At 38.2% G+C, this 17506-nt stretch overlaps 1 protein-coding gene across 1 annotated transcript; it reads left to right on the forward strand.

The window, feature by feature from the left end:
• Positions 1 to 13822: 13822 nt before the first annotated feature.
• On the forward strand, positions 13823 to 16615 carry TKTL2 (transketolase like 2). Its single transcript, XM_002927811.3, has one exon. The coding sequence runs from the start codon at positions 13986 to 13988 to the stop codon at positions 15861 to 15863; it is 1878 nt and encodes a 625-aa protein (XP_002927857.1). The 5' UTR covers positions 13823 to 13985; the 3' UTR covers positions 15864 to 16615.
• Positions 16616 to 17506: the final 891 nt, after the last annotated feature.

A 17506-nucleotide genomic window follows, 5' to 3' on the forward strand; every position in this document is an offset into this window, starting at 1 on the left:
GTTTGAGCGGAGCTTGTCGATGCTAGAAGCTCCTGGCTAGTGGCGTTCCAGGCCCGGGCCCGGAGCTCCTGCATCGACAGCTGTCCATAGCACAGCCACCAGCTGAACAGCATCTTCCGACGAGGTTCCTTTTGGAGGTACCCGCCTCGCCAAGGCTGGCTCCCTCCCCGTTAGACTGTTAGGAGATGGCCCCTGCCCCAATATGGCAAAAGGCCCTCCGCTCACCTTGGTTGCTTTGAGGAAGACTTTTGCCCCACTGAGTCTCAGTTTCTTCACCCATTAAGGGCCCTTCTACATATCCAAGGCCCCTTCCAACCTAGTTTTTCTTTTTTCTTCTCAGAGTGCGTAAGTCTGTGTTTTACCCGTTATTTGTTAGGATTCCACAGACCTTATTTGCGTTCAAATATTTAATTGTCTACTGTATGCCAGGCTTTAGGGATACTCCGACTGTTAGTAAATAAGTAAATAAATACTATTATTATTATTATTATTATTATTTCAAATAGTGTACTCTGGAGAAAATAAAGTTAGTGGGATAGGCAGAAAAGTTGTTTTACACGTGGTTGTCTCTGAGATCCTCTTGAAAATGAGAGTTGAGCAGAGACTGATACTAAAGAAAAAAAATTATTCAAGAAGCTTGTTAGAGGATGGTAAGGCAGACTTTATTCCGGGTGAGGGGGGCTTTGCCATGTGTATAAGGATCACTGCAGAGGGGTGTTGCAATGGGAGATATAGCTTGGGCAGGTGGGAATTTACAGTCAAGGAGCAGGGTGAGGGGTGGTGGATGGAAAGTTACTGAGAGGAAAGATGAGGAGGAGTAAGGGCATTCTGGCTATCCCAACCTAACAAGATTCTTGGGATAGTCAGTCTACTGTGATCAGACATCACCAGGAAGATGGTGGAGGATCAGGAACCTGATTAGATAAAGATTTCAAGGTTGACCAGATAATGGAGGACTGGAGACTGTACCTAGACTGTCTTTCTTCCTAAAATTGAACACTGCAAAGAACGGGAAATCCAAAATTCCAGGCCTAGATGAAAAAGAGTTTGGGGAGCCTGAGTAAAGTGCGGTCAAGGAGAAAATCTTGTCACTTGAATGAAAAGAGAAAAGTAGGTATGGGAAGAAGCCACAAGCAGGGTGAAGTTGAGTGTGCCTGGATAGGTATGTGCAGGTACATGTATTTAAGCAACAAATAGATCCATTAAAAAAAATAGATGAAATTGTAACCAAGAATTTGTGACCAGAAGATCCATGAATCTAGGGGCAAGTCATTTTCATATGGTTTTTAAGTGTGGAAGTGCATTCTGTGTGACTCTACACCATGAAGATTACCCTTGCAATCTATGCTGTGGAGACATTAATCTATTGAGGACTGCGATTAATCCAGAATATTTACACTTTACTTCTATGCTCTAACCATTTCCTATGATACAACTTATACCCAAGTCCAGCCCAGTGTCAGTCAGCTTCCTGAGGGCTATGTTACTGCCAATCCAGTGAACATTTAATTCTTATTCTGGCTGTTTCAGCTGTTGCTAATTGTTTCACTAATCACAAAATCTATACCTGCTCCAACCCCATTCCTAAATTTCAAATTGCCAACAACTCAACAAACCACATATCCTGAGATTTTTTTTCGTTTTAATTTGGGTTTTGAAAATAAAAGACTTAATTTTTCCCCATTCAGATTAAATCCCTAAATAATATTGACTATGAGCAAGACATCTTGCTCAAAATATTCTGTAGCAGATGCAAAAGTGAGTTATACAAAGAAAGCTTACCAATAACAATGATGACTAACATTTGGCCATGATTTGATGTGATATACACCACTCTGATAAGCATGATAAGCAGAATGAATCCCCCCCAATACAAGGCCCCCATGACCCAATAACCACTGTGGATAGTTTAGAGACATTTTTAAAGAAAATTTCCTGTGCTTTAACAAATGCACTGAGAGGTGTGTGTGTGTGTGGGGGGGGTTAAGTAATGATTAGTACTAGATATTGATACAGTAAGAACACTTGTACAATTTCTAGGGCAGTCACTAAAATAATAGAAACAAGATATGTAACTTTGAATAGGATAGAAACAAGTAGAGAAAATAAATGGAATGATTAAAAAAATACTCAGACAACTCAAGGCAAGGAAATAAGGGGAAAAAAAGAAACATAAGATGATAGGAAAAGTAGAAAACAAAAATATGATGGTAGATTTAAATCCATATAACAATAATTATGTACTAACTGTTCCCAATTAAAAAATAAATATTTCATATTGGATTTAAAACATACAACTGTGTCCTGTTTTTGAGAGATATATCTAAAATATAAGGAAACAGAACAATTAAAAATAAAAAATGGAAAGACATATACTAAGCAAATACTAACTGAAAGAGTGCTAATATAAATACATGAATGTTATGCAGAATAGAAAAAGTAGTTAGAGGTCACTTCTTAATGATAAAATTTTCCATTTTAAATTTATATTTACCTAATACCATAGCCCCAAGTATATAATGGAAAACCTGATAAAAATTCAAGGAGTAGTAGGAAAACAAATTGCCTTGTTGGGAAATTACCGTTCTTCAATAATTAATTGAACAAGCTGATAAAATACGATTTGAAAGACTTGACCACAACATAATTTGAACTAATGGATCTGTTCAGAATACTGCTTCCAGTGCTTGTAAGGACACATATGTTTTCAAACATATATTAAATAGTTCTCAAAATGATCATATATTGGGCTAGAAAGGAAGTCTAAACAAATTTGAAAGGATTGAAATCCTACAGAATGCGTTCTCTAACCGTCATGCAATTAAACTAGAAATCAACAAGAAGATAGCTAGACAATTCCCACATATTTAGAAATTAAGGATTATACTTCCAAATAAGTCATATGTTAAAGAAGAAATCATAATGGATATTAGAAAATATCTGGGGCTGAGAAAATAACAAAATCCTGCATATCCGAGTTTGTGAGATACATCTGAAGCAGTAATTAGCTCTTTCAGTATCTGTACTGGAGCCTGAGTATAAATACTAGAGAAGAAAGGCTGAAAATTAAGAAGCGAGAAAAGGAACAGAGAAAGAAATTCAAAGCAGAAGTTAAAATAAAATAATGAGCAGAAATTATTGAAATAGAAAAAAATATATATGTAATTGAGATCAGGAAGATCAAAATTTGTTTCCTTTTAAAGAACAATAAAATTGGGGCTCCTGGGTGGCACAGCGGTTAAGCGTCTGCCCTCGGCTCAGGGCGTGATCCCTGCGGGATTGAGCCCCACATCAGGCTCCTCTACTATGAGCCTGCTTCTTCCTCGACCACTCCCCCTGCTTGTGTTCCCTCTCTCGCTGGCTGTCTCTATCTCTGTCAAATAAATAAATAAAAAATCTTAAAAAAAAAAAAAGAACAATAAAGTTGATACACTCCTGCAGGACCACTTAAAAAATTAGAAAAGATAAAATTAACCATATCAGAATTAAAGCAAGGTGACATTATCTCATATTATGTAAGCATAAAGGGAATTATGACCAAATAAACCTATTTTTTCTTAGGAAAAAATATAACCTATCAAAAAGGATGAAGAGGAATAGAAAACTTGAATAGTCCCATTATCATTTTAAAAAACAGTTACTCAAATATCTTCCCACATTAAAATTACAGGCTCAAATTTTTTAGATTCTATAAATATATACAAATAGGGATAGAACAGCACTTCTCTAATATGATAAAAATGTGCATGAGTAGTGGTGATAGTGGGAATCATTGTCTTATTGCTGACCTCAAGAGAAGGCTTTTGTTTGGATTTTGGAAAACCACTTTGGCAATCTCTAAAAAGTTGAGATGTGTACATTGTCTAAACCAGCATTGTCATTACCAAACATATATCTTAGGAACGCTGGCACATGTATCTCAGTATATATAAAGTATTTAAAGCAGTATTGGTCATAATAGCCCAAACTAGAAAAAAAACCTAATTGTTCCTTAACAAAAGGGTAGAAAACTAATCTGTGGTAAATTCCACAAAGCAGTGAAAAGAGCAAACTATAGCTCTGGTTAAACATGGATAGGGTGCCTGGGCGGCTCAGTCATTAAGCATCTGCCTTTGGCTCAGGGTGTGATCCTGGCGTTCCAGGGTCGAGCCCCGCATTGGGCTCCTCCACTGGGAGCCTGCTTCTTCGTCTCCCACTCCCCCTGCTTGTGTTCCCTCTCTCGCTGGCTGTCTTTCTCTCTGTCAAATAAATAAAATCTTTAAAAATAAAGAAATAAATAAATAAACATGGATAAATTTCTAATCATAGTGTAAAAAATAGAAACGAAATGATGCATACAGTAAAATTCCATTTATAAAAAGTTCAAAAACAGGCAAAATGAGCTACAGAACATTTTTCACAGGTATTTTCATAAGTGGCCAGTGATGTTTCATAACCTCAGTGGTGGTTATGTTGGTGTTTGCTTTATAATTTTTCTTTATGTGCTACATATGTTTTATGCACATTTATATTTGTATGCTATACTTTCACTACAAGAGGTGTTAAAATTTTTTTAAATGCAAATGTATTACTCCATTGTCTCTTGAATCCAGTATTACTGATAAGAAGTCTCATGTTGCTCTAATTTTTGTTCCTTGGTAAGTGGCTTACTTTTCTGTATGGAATCTTCTAATAATTTCTATTGCCTTTGTTCTTCAATTTCATTATAGTGTGTCAAAGTATTGGTATTTCCTTATATATATTGGTACTCTGTGGATCTTTCAATTTCCTTTTGGGATTTGTATCATATGGATTGATAATTCTATTCTCCAGATATTTTAACCCTTCTCTTATATTTTCTATCTCTTTAATTTCTGCTGTCCCTGGGTGAGTTCCTAATTTGATCTTCCAGCTTACTACTTTGTTCTTTGATATAATCATCCTGCTATATATTCCATCTATTGTCCTTTTCATTTCAACTCTTATTTTTAACATATATCATATGTATTTATCATATATATATATCTCTCATTTGTTTTTAAAGTAATTTCTTATCCTTTTGCTTTGTTACCATATTCTTCCTCGACTCTTTCTATATATATTGTGTTCATTTAAAATTATTGGTTCATTGGTTCCAATAAGTGTGCTTTATGTGGCATGTGTTTTTCAATTTAATTATTTTTTTTAACATTCTTTTCAAGCAGTTGTACTCCTCCGGTATGTCTTTTTCTTGAACTGTGACATCACATTTCACTAATGGAATCAGCTCTCTTTCCTATAATGTGTATTGGGGAAGTGCTGAAAGTAATACTCTCACCTGTGTCCTCCTTGGAAAATTTGAAAACAAGGAGGGTCAAGTCTCCGAGGAGAGAGCTCCAGGGATAGCAGAACCTTTGCTGCCAAGGAGCACAGGAAGCGCAAAGGTCCCAGGGCATCAACTCCACATTCCTGCACCTGTTTTCATCAGCGCCTGACTTTAGCTGGGCTCTGTCTTCTCTGCTACTGCCTTATGATACTGGGAGGCCAGTGATGTTCCACATTACTAAGGTGAAGTAAGAGAGACAGGAGCTAAAATTACACCCTCTTCAGATCCTCCCCCAGCTGCCACAGATGTCCTCCTCCCAGGCGACTGCTGTGTTCTCTGCTTGCCTCCCACCCCATCATTTGCTAGTTCCCATCCTCCTAGGGGTTTCTCACAGTTGTGATTTTACTTCCAACTGCCAATCCTTTCCTGTTTCTATAATTTTTCAGCGTTGATTTTGGAGTAGCCTGTGCTACTTTATCATTTTATCCTCCTTATTTTTAGAAGTACTGATTATAGTCGTAAAATTAGCCTTTTGTTATACGTGATATAATTTTTCTCTTGACCTGTTTGTGACAATGTTTGCTGGGGAGAGATTATAAAATGTCTTTCAGTAGGGAGTTGTTATGTAAATGGTTTAAAGATGGCCCCTGTATACGGGCCTTTTTTGTTTTCACCTTCATAGCAGGCTGGGACCTGGTAACTCAAAAGCCTGGTGGTACCAAACTCAAATTTTTATGCATCCAATTGTTTGAAATACAGTTCACAAAAGGAGATTTTTTTTAACCATTTGTAGCCTCCTTGCTTGGCGTATACAACCATCACCCAAAATCTGTTAGCCGTAGGTAAGATAAACCCTGGGGCTGTACAGACCCCAAGCTACTCCTGCCTTTCAGAATTCTTGGACTTTGGGGTGCCTGGGTGGCGCAGTCGTTAAGCATCTGCCTCTGGCTCAGGGCATGATCCTGGCATTGTGGGATCGAGCCCCACATCAGGCTCCTCTGCTGGAAGCCTGCTTCTTCCTCTCCCACTCCCCCTGTTTGTGTTCCTCTCTCGCTGGCTGTCTCTCTCTGTCAAATTAATAAATAAAATCTTTAAAAAAAAAAAGAATTCTTGGACTTAGAGTCTCCCCACAAGCTGGTGATTGACATCACCTAGACACATAGCCCTTTCTCCAAAACCTCTCCCTAATCCCCCTCTTCCCACTCTGGGTAGTGACCTTCCCCATTGCCTTTAGAAGATGTCATGAACTGAAGGACTCCCCTCCCAGTGTGAATCTGTCAAGGCTTCTGCCAGATAAAGCTCTTTGTGTGCTACTGTCATCTCCTGGTCATATCCGTGATCTTGCTACAGCAGTGAAATATGTAACAAACAATTATTGCTGCTGTTTTAAAAAATGATTTAAATCTATATGTACCTATGTGGGAAAATGTTGTGTATATTATTATTCATGCATAGAAAATATCTGGAAGGATACACAATGAACTGTTAGTAGTTAATGAGGTTAAGATTGAGGTTGGGGTTGCTCAGAAAATTTTTACTCTATTCTACTCTGTTTGAATTTTGAAAACAGTGTATTTTTTAACTTTTTTCCAATTAAAAAAAGATCGAGAAAGCTAAATTTGATGATTAAAGTGATCAAAGATTGTAGTGTCATTAGAGATGTGTTAATGCAAATGAAATAAAAGGGCTAGTCATCAAGTTTAGGCCACAAGTATGAGAATCCTAACCCCTAGTACCTCCGAATGTGACCATATTGGGAAATAGAGCCATTGAAGATGTAATTAGGTAAGATGAGGTCACTCCTGGAGAAGGGTGGGTCCCTAATTCAATATGACTCATCCCTGACAAAAAGATTAATTTGCACATGACGTGCACACAGGGAGGATGCCATGAGAATATGGGAATTATGCTGCTCCAATGCAATATGGGCTGAATTGTGCCCCCACCAAAAGGTATGTTAGAGTGCTAACTCCTACCTCAGAGTGTGATCTTATTTGGAGATAGTCTTTCCAGAAGTAATCAAGTTAAAACAAGATCATTAAGATGGGTCCTAGTCCAATACAACAGTATCTTTATAAAAAGGAGAAATTTGGACAGACATGTATAGAAGGAAGAGGATGTGAAAAGCCACAGGAAGGAGACAGCCATCTATCTACAAGCCAAGGAGAGAAGCCTGGAGTAGATCCTTCCCTCACTGCCCTCAGGCTAATCAACCCTACTCACACATTGATTTTGGACTTCTAGCCTCCAGAACTGCAAGATAGTAAATTTTTTGTTTAAGCCATTCTGTTACAGTAGACCCATCAAACACTCATCAGAGCAAATCCACCTGCTTTTTCCACTTCTTGTTCCCAGTCTTGTCAAATAATTTCACTTCCTTACATTAAATTTAATGTTCAGTACAATATATATATATATATATATATATATATATTATGGAGCTAACAATACAAAGAACTCCCTACGTAAGCCCTTTATCAACTGACTGATGCACTGTTGCGATAGCCATACGTTCCCTACATTTATTTTTTTCTCCAAGTCTATCTTTCCTAACATTATCAAAGCAGTTTTCTAAAGCACTACAATGGTCAAGACATTCAGATGATGAAAATCCTTCCATTGTACCAGACTTGACCCAAAAGCAAGAGAACAAAAGAAGACTAAGACACAATTCGCTTGGCTCTGTTTCAAGGTCTTTTCAAGAGCAGGCTTCTTGCTTTCTCCCTCACTGTTTCTCAGCATGAATCTTTTCTTCCTGTCAGATTAGAAATTCTCTTTTCTGCTTTCATAAGTTTGTTCATTTCCTCTCTTCTTTACACTGACCAAAATTCTACCCATTCTACAAAGTATAGATTGAAGATTACCTCTTTGGTGACACCTTCCCTGGTTATTAGCTGAGAGTTTTCCTTTGCCCTGTTTTATACTTGTCACCCATAAGCATCTACTATAAGTATGTGTGTGCCTACCTGTCTATTAGGTTTTAGTCCAGTATCTGGAGGACAAGAACCATCTTTGATTCACCTATAGAACATTACATAAGCTTGTTATCTATCAGGTATGCAATAAAGAAATGAATAAATTGTTACTATATAGTGAACAAAATCTGTTTTGTTTCTTAAGCATAAAAAATACTTCTTTGAAGATGAACTGTTTTGAACTTGAAAACACTGTAAAGAAACATTATTACGAGATTGTGTACACAGCACAGCCAAAGTTAAATATTAATACCTGGTAGACATTGTAAATTGTCTACCAGCATTGGTTCTTCCATTTGTCTTAGTATTATAACCTCCTACCCTATGTTTTGACAGAGCAATGGCTATAAAGCTACATTTCCCAATATCCCTTAAAGTTGGGTAAGGCTAGCACGTAAGTTTGCACCAATGGAATATGAGAAGCGAAATTTTTAATTTCTGGGTCACTTCCTATAAAAGAAATTGATTGCTTTTCTTCTATCTTTTGTTGTTGTTGTTGTTCTTTCCTGTGGGGAGAGGAAGTGGACAGGACAATTTCCATCTTCAACTTTGCAGATGAGACAATACCTGAAAGAATGACTGGATAAGACAGAAAGAAAGAACATGGGACTCTATAAGACCCATTGATCAGAGCTGCCTGACAAGGTTAGACCTTCCACTTTTTTCTGAGCATTTATATGGTGGAGAAATGAACTTAAATCTTGCTTGAGCTGCTTCCTTTTTTGTGCGGTTATTTTGTAACCACAATCATATAACTTGAAAAATATACTACAGTACAGTAATAAAAATTGAACATTTATTCTAAACAAAGATAATGAAATAAGCTTCCTCAGACATCATTCTCAATAGTTATTTTGATTTATTTGATTGAATTTCAATAAAGTATAATAGCCAGCCTTTATAATGATGACCATTAGTCACCAAAGAAAAGGTTAATACTTCATGTACCCTTTATAAGAAGAAAGATAGATATATTTGATGTGTTTTAGAGAGTTTAACTTAAAGCCATTCAAATGCAAACTTTTTTGTGGGTTTAAAAGAGCAATTCTAAGTCTCTCTGGAAAATTCCACTGACTATAACAAAGGGATTTTTTTGAATAGTTCTTAACAATGAAGATTTTATTAGACTGAGCTTTGAGGGACGTATTTTTTATTTTTATTTTTTTTACTTATTTTTTTGTAAATTTTATTTATTTATTCGACAGAGATAGAGACAGCCAGCGAGAGAGGGAACACAAGCAGGGGGAGTGGGAGAGGAAGAAGCAGGCTCATAGCAGAGGAGCCTGACGTGGGGCTCGATCCCATAACGCCGGGATCACGCCCTGAGCCGAAGGCAGACGCTTAACCGCTCTGCCACCCAGGCGCCCCTGAGGGACGTATTTTTTAAATGACAACAAAATGGTTGGCAATAATTGGTATAGATAGGAATCTCAAACTCCAAAGTCTTTGGGGTCAGAGTGGTAATGTCACTATGTGAAAGACAGTAGAGAACGGTGTAGTTTGGGTTGTAGTTATCTGGAGAGTATCTGCCCCATGTAAGATATTAACAATCAAAACACATTCAAATACCTGTCAAGGCTATGATAGAGTAACTAGAATGAGGCCGTCTAGCTGTAAACAACTAGAAAACTAGACAAACCATACAAGGCAAACTATGCAAGTTTTCATAGATTGGAAAACAGACAGCTAATAGGCTTAGCAGAGAAGAACTTCATTTTTCCCCAGCTTTATTGAGATATAATTGACAAATAAAATTGGGTAAGTTTAAGTTGTTTAAATATAAATTATACAATGTAATAATTTAATACACTGTATATAATGTGAAATTATTAGCACAGTAAGATTAGTTAACCTATCTTTCATTGCACCTATATTTTTCTGTGTGGTGAAAACTTTTAAAATCTACTCTCTTGGGACACCTGGGTGTCTCAGATCATTAAGCGTCTGCCTTTGGCTCAGGTCATGATCCCAGGGTCCTGGGATCGAGCCCCTTGTTGGGCTTCCTGCTTGGCAGGGAGCCTGCTTCTCCCTCTCCCCCTTCCTCTCCCTCTGCTGTTCCCTCTTCTTGTGCTCTCTTGCTCTCTCTGTCAAATAAATAAATAAATAAATAAATAAATAAATAAATAAAATCTACTTTCTTAGCAAGTTTCAATATAAAATGCAGTGTTTTGTTTTGTTTTTAAGATTCTATTTATTTGCCAGAAAGAGAGCAAGAGTACAAGCAAGCAAGGGGAGTTTCAGGCAGAGGGAGAAGCAGTCTTCCCGCTGAGCAAGGATCCCAATGAGGGACTCAATCCCAGGACCCTGGGATCATGACCTGAGCGGAAGGCAGTTGTTTAATCCACTGAGCCACCCAGGTGTACCAAAACACAGTATTGTTAACTATAATCACTATGCTGTATGATAAAGTCCCAAAATTTATTCATCTAAGAAGCACTTCATATTTACTTTCCTAAATATTACTGCCTGCCCCCCCCAATAAGAACTCTTTAAACTATGGGAAAAGTATGATAGGCAAAAATAGTATCTGTCATAATTTTCAAAGCAATAATTCAAGAAAGTAGAGCACCAAGAATCTTTCCTGCCTTAACACAAGAATCTTACCCTCACTTGCTCCATAGCCAACCTACTACATTAACCAAATTCAAACAATGGAAGAAAAAAGATGAAGTCAGCATGTTTGTCTTTCTTTTATATAATTCCGTTTTAGCAAAATTCAACAGTTCTGGTAAGATATAAGTGAAACTTCAATGTTTCTAACCTCTAAATAATAACTCACTCCCATGTAGCAAAAATGTGTGTTTTCACAAATCAGTGTAGACCTCTTAAGTAATAAGTAATCTGTATGTATGTCTTATTTTTCTCTACTATAGTCCAATAGAAGTTGCACCTACCAGTTCCTGCATTTGCATTTTACCTCCACAGCTATTTTTTATGAGTGATCCTGCTAGGTTTTATTTTCATTGGAAGTACACACTACCACAAATACTTTTCCATACCACGAGAAAAAAGTTGTAGTGGAAAATTTAAACAAAGACGAAACAATACATTTAATTTATTTTTAACAGACTTTAAATCAGGGGTCAAAATCAGCAGCCTGAAGATAGGTTTTTTGGTTTCTGTGGTGTTTTTGTCCAACAAAATGTTCACAATTTTTTCAATTTTCGATGTCTTCAGGTGGGCTTATATTCTCCAGTTTGTCATAAACCACTCCAGTTCTCTTATTTTACATTTGGTATTCATGTACTATTTATGGTACCTCCGGGCCCATTAGGCGCTTAAATTTGCCAATCCCTACTTTGTGTGAATAAGCCAAAATTAATACATAATTTCTTCCTATTTTGCAGAAAACTTCCAAAATGACCTCTAAAATGAGCGATGGAACTTTTCCAAGATGACTAAATTTTTAACACATTGGCTTAAAATTTTTTGGCAGGCCTTTTGTCAGTAATAGCCTCTTCTCACTGGAGAAAATAGAACATGGTATCATTTCTTTGATTTATTTGACTAAATTGTGTTCACAACCACATTGGGTGATTTTGCATAATCAAATTATGTATATTTTATATTTACATGGTTATTTTCAATTAAATATTTTAGAATATATTTTAAAGGATTACATGCTTAAAGATGATATTAATGATTTATATGTAACTTTCCAGACTTCCCTTTAAAAAAAATCTCAGAACATTTGTAAATGTTTTACAGATAAATTTATAAAATATTATTTTTTCTACATTGTATAAAAAATCCACACAGTCTTACTGAATGACAAGGGGAAATCCACTATTTAGGGTATTAAATCTCCAAGATGACATTCTTTTCTTAACAAAATTGACCTATACTAATATTAATAACTTTCTATTTAATACTTTGGAAAATAGTTGTGCAATACTTTAAAAGAATGGAAAAATAGGGGAACGTGAAATGTTAAGTAGTTCCTAAATCTCCCATGCTTTTTTTCGTGTGAACACTGCCTCATAGATCATTTTTATGCTATGTTGTTTACCAATTATTTGGATTTATTAGAGCTCTCCACAGCCAAAATAATGGTGAGCTACCTTTGTTTATATTAACTGCTTTTCTGTCAGCCCCTAGCAGCATGCTATCATGATGCTGTGAATACTTTTTTCTCTACTTCCCATATTTACTCTTAGTCCTAATCAAATGTTTTTATTTTCTCTTCCTTTATTTGTCTAAAAAAGATAAACAAACATTAATTTGCAAAGAGCATGGGGAGCAATGAATCCAAGATGACCCTAAGGACTTTTCCAACTCCAACATTCATCTTCAGCAAATCTTAAGATCTAGTTAATGTCATACCATGATGGTTTACTCTAATATGTATCCTTAAAAATTAAAATGGTAAAATTAGTTCAAATGGCAAATAATATTTAAAATATTTTTCTGCGATAGAATGTAAGAGAATATGAAAGGTAGCAAGAGCACACTGAGTTAGTTGTGTACAGCCTGATTGAATATTGAAATGATTTAGGGAGCTTTTAAAATTAGTGATAACTATACCCATCACCCAGAAGTTCTGATTTAATTTGTTCAAAATGCAGCCTGGACATGAGATTTTTTAAAAAAATCCCCAGATGATTCTAAACTACAACCAATATTAAGAACCACCAGTCTTAAGTCTATCTGCAATTTATCTGTTCTTAACTTTGACTAAATATTAGAATCAACAGGTGCATTGAAAAATATGCAGCTTCCCAGACTCTACTCCCATAATTCAAATTACTCATTTTAGGGTGGAACCCACACATTATTTTGTTATCCTTGCTGTTCCCTATGTCATGATTTTGATGACAAGTCAGTGTTTAGCACTCTTGATTAAAAATCAAGATGCTTACCATTGCAACATGAAAAAGAATATATTGTCCATTTTTTTTCTGATGACGCGCAATGACCCTTATCTTCTAGAAGAGCTCAATGTCACACGTTTAGTTTTATAACTAATGTAAGTAAATTAGTTTTGTATTAAAAATTACTCATAATAACAGTTATAGTATTTCAGGGTCTACTGGGGAAATTGTAGTACTTACTAGATGCTCTACCTTTGAGTGGGTTTAGGTTTGTTCTTCCTGCAAGTTTTGGTCAAATAAAGCATTGTACTTCTGTCTGTGAGCCAGAGCCAGAATTCTCAGTTGCTCTGAGAAAGTCTTTGTTGGCATAGTGGTACCATGTTAGTTAGATTGAAAGCGACGTTGGGTCATTCCTATTAACATTCAGCTCTAAAGCAGTGAAGAAGTCTTGGATATATGCTGACTGCGTTAAAAGAAAAGTGCAACCTCATAAATAGCTTCCTATAATACATGGAACTAAGAATGACCCCTTTGGGATTTATAACATGAGGGAAGGTGTAAAGAAATTTAATTATTTTTAATTACGTTGAACATGCAAGTGACAAAATTAATATAAAAAGATCCATTCTGTTGGGTGCGGAAGGACACGGCGGTGCGCGGCGGCGGAAGAGGCGCGCGGTGGCGGAAGAGGCGCAAGGTGGCGGAAGAGGCGCAAGGTGGCGGAAGAGGCGCGCGGTGAGCCCCGAGTCTCGCGCTGGGTCCTGAGTGCCACAACGGAGCCTCTCGAGGCGCACCGGCCGTTGGCAGCGCTCGTTTCTTGGAGGAGGCTGGACCATAGTGTGGTGGTCACACGACGGAACCGTGAAGGGGTGCCCCGGCGGGTTCTGCTCCGAGGAAACCAGCGAGAGAGCAGTCATGGCAGACGACTCCACGCCCGACGCGAACACCGTGCAGGCGCTGCGGGACGTGGCCAACCGCCTGCGAATCCATTCCATCAGGGCCACGTGTGCAGCCAGCTCCGGCCACCCCACTTCGTGCTGCAGCGCCGCTGAGATCATGTCGGTGCTCTTTTTCCACACCATGAGGTATAAACGGACGGACCCGGAACACCCCGACAATGACCGATTCATCCTGTCCAAGGGCCATGCTGCTCCAATCCTCTATGCTGCCTGGGCAGAGGTGGGCAACATCGGCGAATCCGACTTGCTGAGCTTGAGGAAAATTCACTGTGACCTGGAGGGACATCCCACCCCAAGGCTGCCATTTGTTGACGTGGCAACAGGATCACTTGGGCAAGGATTAGGTGCCGCGTGTGGAATGGCGTACACTGGCAAGTATTTTGACAAGGCCAGCTACCGGGTGTTCTGCCTCCTGGGGGATGGCGAATCCTCAGAAGGCTCTGTCTGGGAGGCTCTGGCCTTCGCTTCTCACTACGGGTTGGACAATCTGGTGGCCGTCTTCGACGTGAACCGCTTGGGACAAAGTGGAGTCACGCCTCTTGAGCACTGCACAGACATCTATCAGAATCGCTGTGAAGCCTTTGGGTGGAATACCTACTTGGTGGATGGCCATGATGTGGAGGCATTATGCCAAGCGTTTTGGCAAGCAGCTCAAGTGAAGAACAAGCCCACTGCCATCATTGCGAAGACCTTCAAGGGCCGAGGTATTCCAAATATTGAGAATGCAGAACATTGGCATGGAAAGCCGATGCCAAAAGAAAGAGTGGATGCAATCATCAAAGTAATTGAGAGTCAGATACAGAGCAACAGGAATCTCACACCAAAACCTCCCGTTGAAGACTCACCTCAAATCAGCATCAGGAATGTGAAAATGACCTGTCTGCCTGATTATGTAGTTGGAGACAGGATAGCTACTAGGAAAGCATATGGTTTGGCTTTGGCTAAACTGGGCCACGCAAATGAAAGAGTTATTGTCTTGGCTGGTGATACAAAGAACTCCACCTTTTCTGAGATATTCAATGAAGAACACCCTGACCGTTTTATTGAGTGTTTTACCGGGGAGCAAAACATGGTGAGTGTGGCACTAGGCTGTGCCACACGTGGTCGAACCATTGCTTTTGTTAGCACCTTTGCTGCCTTTTTGACCCGAGCATTTGATCAGATACGGATGGGAGCCATATCTCAAACCAATATCAATTTTATTGGTTCCCACTGTGGGGTATCCATTGGTGAAGATGGACCCTCCCAGGTGGCCCTGGAGGACCTAGCCATGTTCCGAAGCATTCCCAATTGTACTGTTTTCTATCCAAGTGATGCTATCTCAACAGAGTATGCTGTTTATCTGGCTGCCAATACCAAAGGAATGTGTTTCATTAGGACCAGCCAAACAGAAACTGCAGTTATTTATACCCCACAAGAAAATTTTGAGATTGGACAGGCCAAGGTCATCCGCCAGAGTGTCAATGACAAAGTCACAGTTATTGGAGCTGGAGTTACTCTGCATGAAGCCTTAGCAGCTGCTGACAGTCTTTCTCAACAAGGTATTTCTATCCGTGTCATTGACCCATTTACCATTAAACCCCTGGATGCTGCCAACATCATCTCCAGTGCAAAAGCTACAGGTGGCCAGGTTATCACAGTGGAGGATCACTACCGGGAAGGTGGCATTGGCGAAGCTGTATGTGCGGCCGTCTCTGGGGAGCCTGACATCCTTGTTCAGCAGCTAGCAGTGTCAGAAGTGCCTCAGTGTGGGACACCTAGTGAATTGCTGGATAAATTTGGAATCAGTGCCAGACACATCATAGCAGCTGTGAAAAATACTTTAATGAGCTAAAATAGCTGATTTCTTAGAGTTAGTCTGTTGTCTGGCTTTGATCTTAAAACACTGGCATCTTTCTATTATTACATTCATGGTTGTTACTAAACCAGCATTTATATCTATAGCATAGTGCTTTTTCTTTTTTTTAAGGAACACTTTTCTTCATTCCTAATTCAAAATTTCAAGTTAACTACCTTTCCGTTAAACTGTCACTGTATATAGAGATGTCACTCTCGTTGTTTATTGAAATGTTTATAACATTTTCAGTCACAAAATAACCAACCAACCAAACAACCACCTAGTACAAAGTTTTCTGTAAGACTACAAATAACTGGATTGGGAATCAACATAGAGATAACAGTTTCTTAAATGTGTATAATTTCCTTTTAAGTTAAAAAAACGTGAATTTAATTAGATACTTCAATAGGCCAGGTTTTGAAGCAAGTTTGAGCTTTCATGTAATGCTGTCCTACCTGCAGCTTCCTGGATAATGTTTGACTGCAATTGCCTTGAAATTTCCTCTGATGTCTGCCTCATCTCTCCTCTGCAGTTTAGAAGCTGTAATGCAGCAGTAAATGCTCTTATGATGTACTGTACTGCTTGCGATGACTGTTCCATAAAGAGATGAAAGCATAACTAGTTCTAGTCCGCATGCTACACTGTTCTGTGAGTTTTCAGAAATGTTTCATTTTCTCAGTGACCAAAACATTGCTAATCTGATTATATTCATCTAAGAATACTAACATCGATGTAATAAAACGTTTAAAAACCAGCAGCTTTATTTAGTTTGTTCCATGGATGTGTAATTTTGTTTCTCCTTGATATTCTATCTAGACCATAAGCAGAAAGAGGCATGTCCCCCAACAGAAATCCTAGAAAAAGGTCTAGGCTGGAGGTAAATTAAATAGAAAAATGTGAGGGCTGAAAAGCCATCTCTTAATCAGACTTCTTCCTTTTAGCTGTGAGAGCATAAATTATTTGGCCGGAATACAAGAAAAAAAGTAACAGGTAAATTAAAGGTAGACCTGAGGTCCAAAACTAATTTTAAAATTACTCTGGTATATTAGGGGTACCTGCGTGGCTCAGTCAGTTAAGCATCCTACTCTTGATTTTGGATCAAGTCCAGATCTCAGGGTTGTGAGATCCAGCCCGGCCTCAGGGCTCTGCACTCAGCAGGAAGTCTGCTTGAGATCCTTTCCATCTCCCTCTGCACCCCACTCCCTCACACTTTCTCTCTCTCTCTAAAATAAATAAGTAAATCTTTAAAATTACTTTGGTATATCAGGTAACTAGTTCTGTATTTCTATTGTTTTCATTAAGTATCCTCCTTAAGTTCTTTGGAGGCATAACCAATTTGTCTCAGGAATTGTTCTAGAAGGTATGGTAGAGACCAAAAAACGCTAACCTGGGAATCAGAGAACTCAGGCCCCGCTCATTCTACTAGTACCTTTGTTCTTTGAGCTGGTTCTGGTTTCTTCTTTTGAAAACTGATCATGGTAATTGCTCTTTTTATTGCATAAGATACACAAATTATTTTGTAAAAATAAAAACAGTTGCTATAGGATCACTGTAGAAATTTAAAAACTACAAATAAGAGAAAAATCTCACTTACCTCACACAAAAAAAAAATCCGTTTAATTGTACTTCTAGCACAAGAT

The sequence above is a fragment of the Ailuropoda melanoleuca genome, chromosome 5, assembly GCF_002007445.2.
Source record: "Ailuropoda melanoleuca isolate Jingjing chromosome 5, ASM200744v2, whole genome shotgun sequence".
Taxonomy (NCBI): domain Eukaryota; kingdom Metazoa; phylum Chordata; class Mammalia; order Carnivora; family Ursidae; genus Ailuropoda; species Ailuropoda melanoleuca.

Bases quoted from the DNA above. Each gene is read 5' to 3' on its own strand.
- TKTL2 (XM_002927811.3), top strand. From the start codon at position 13,986: ATGGCAGACGACTCCACGCCCGACGCGAACACCGTGCAGGCGCTGCGG.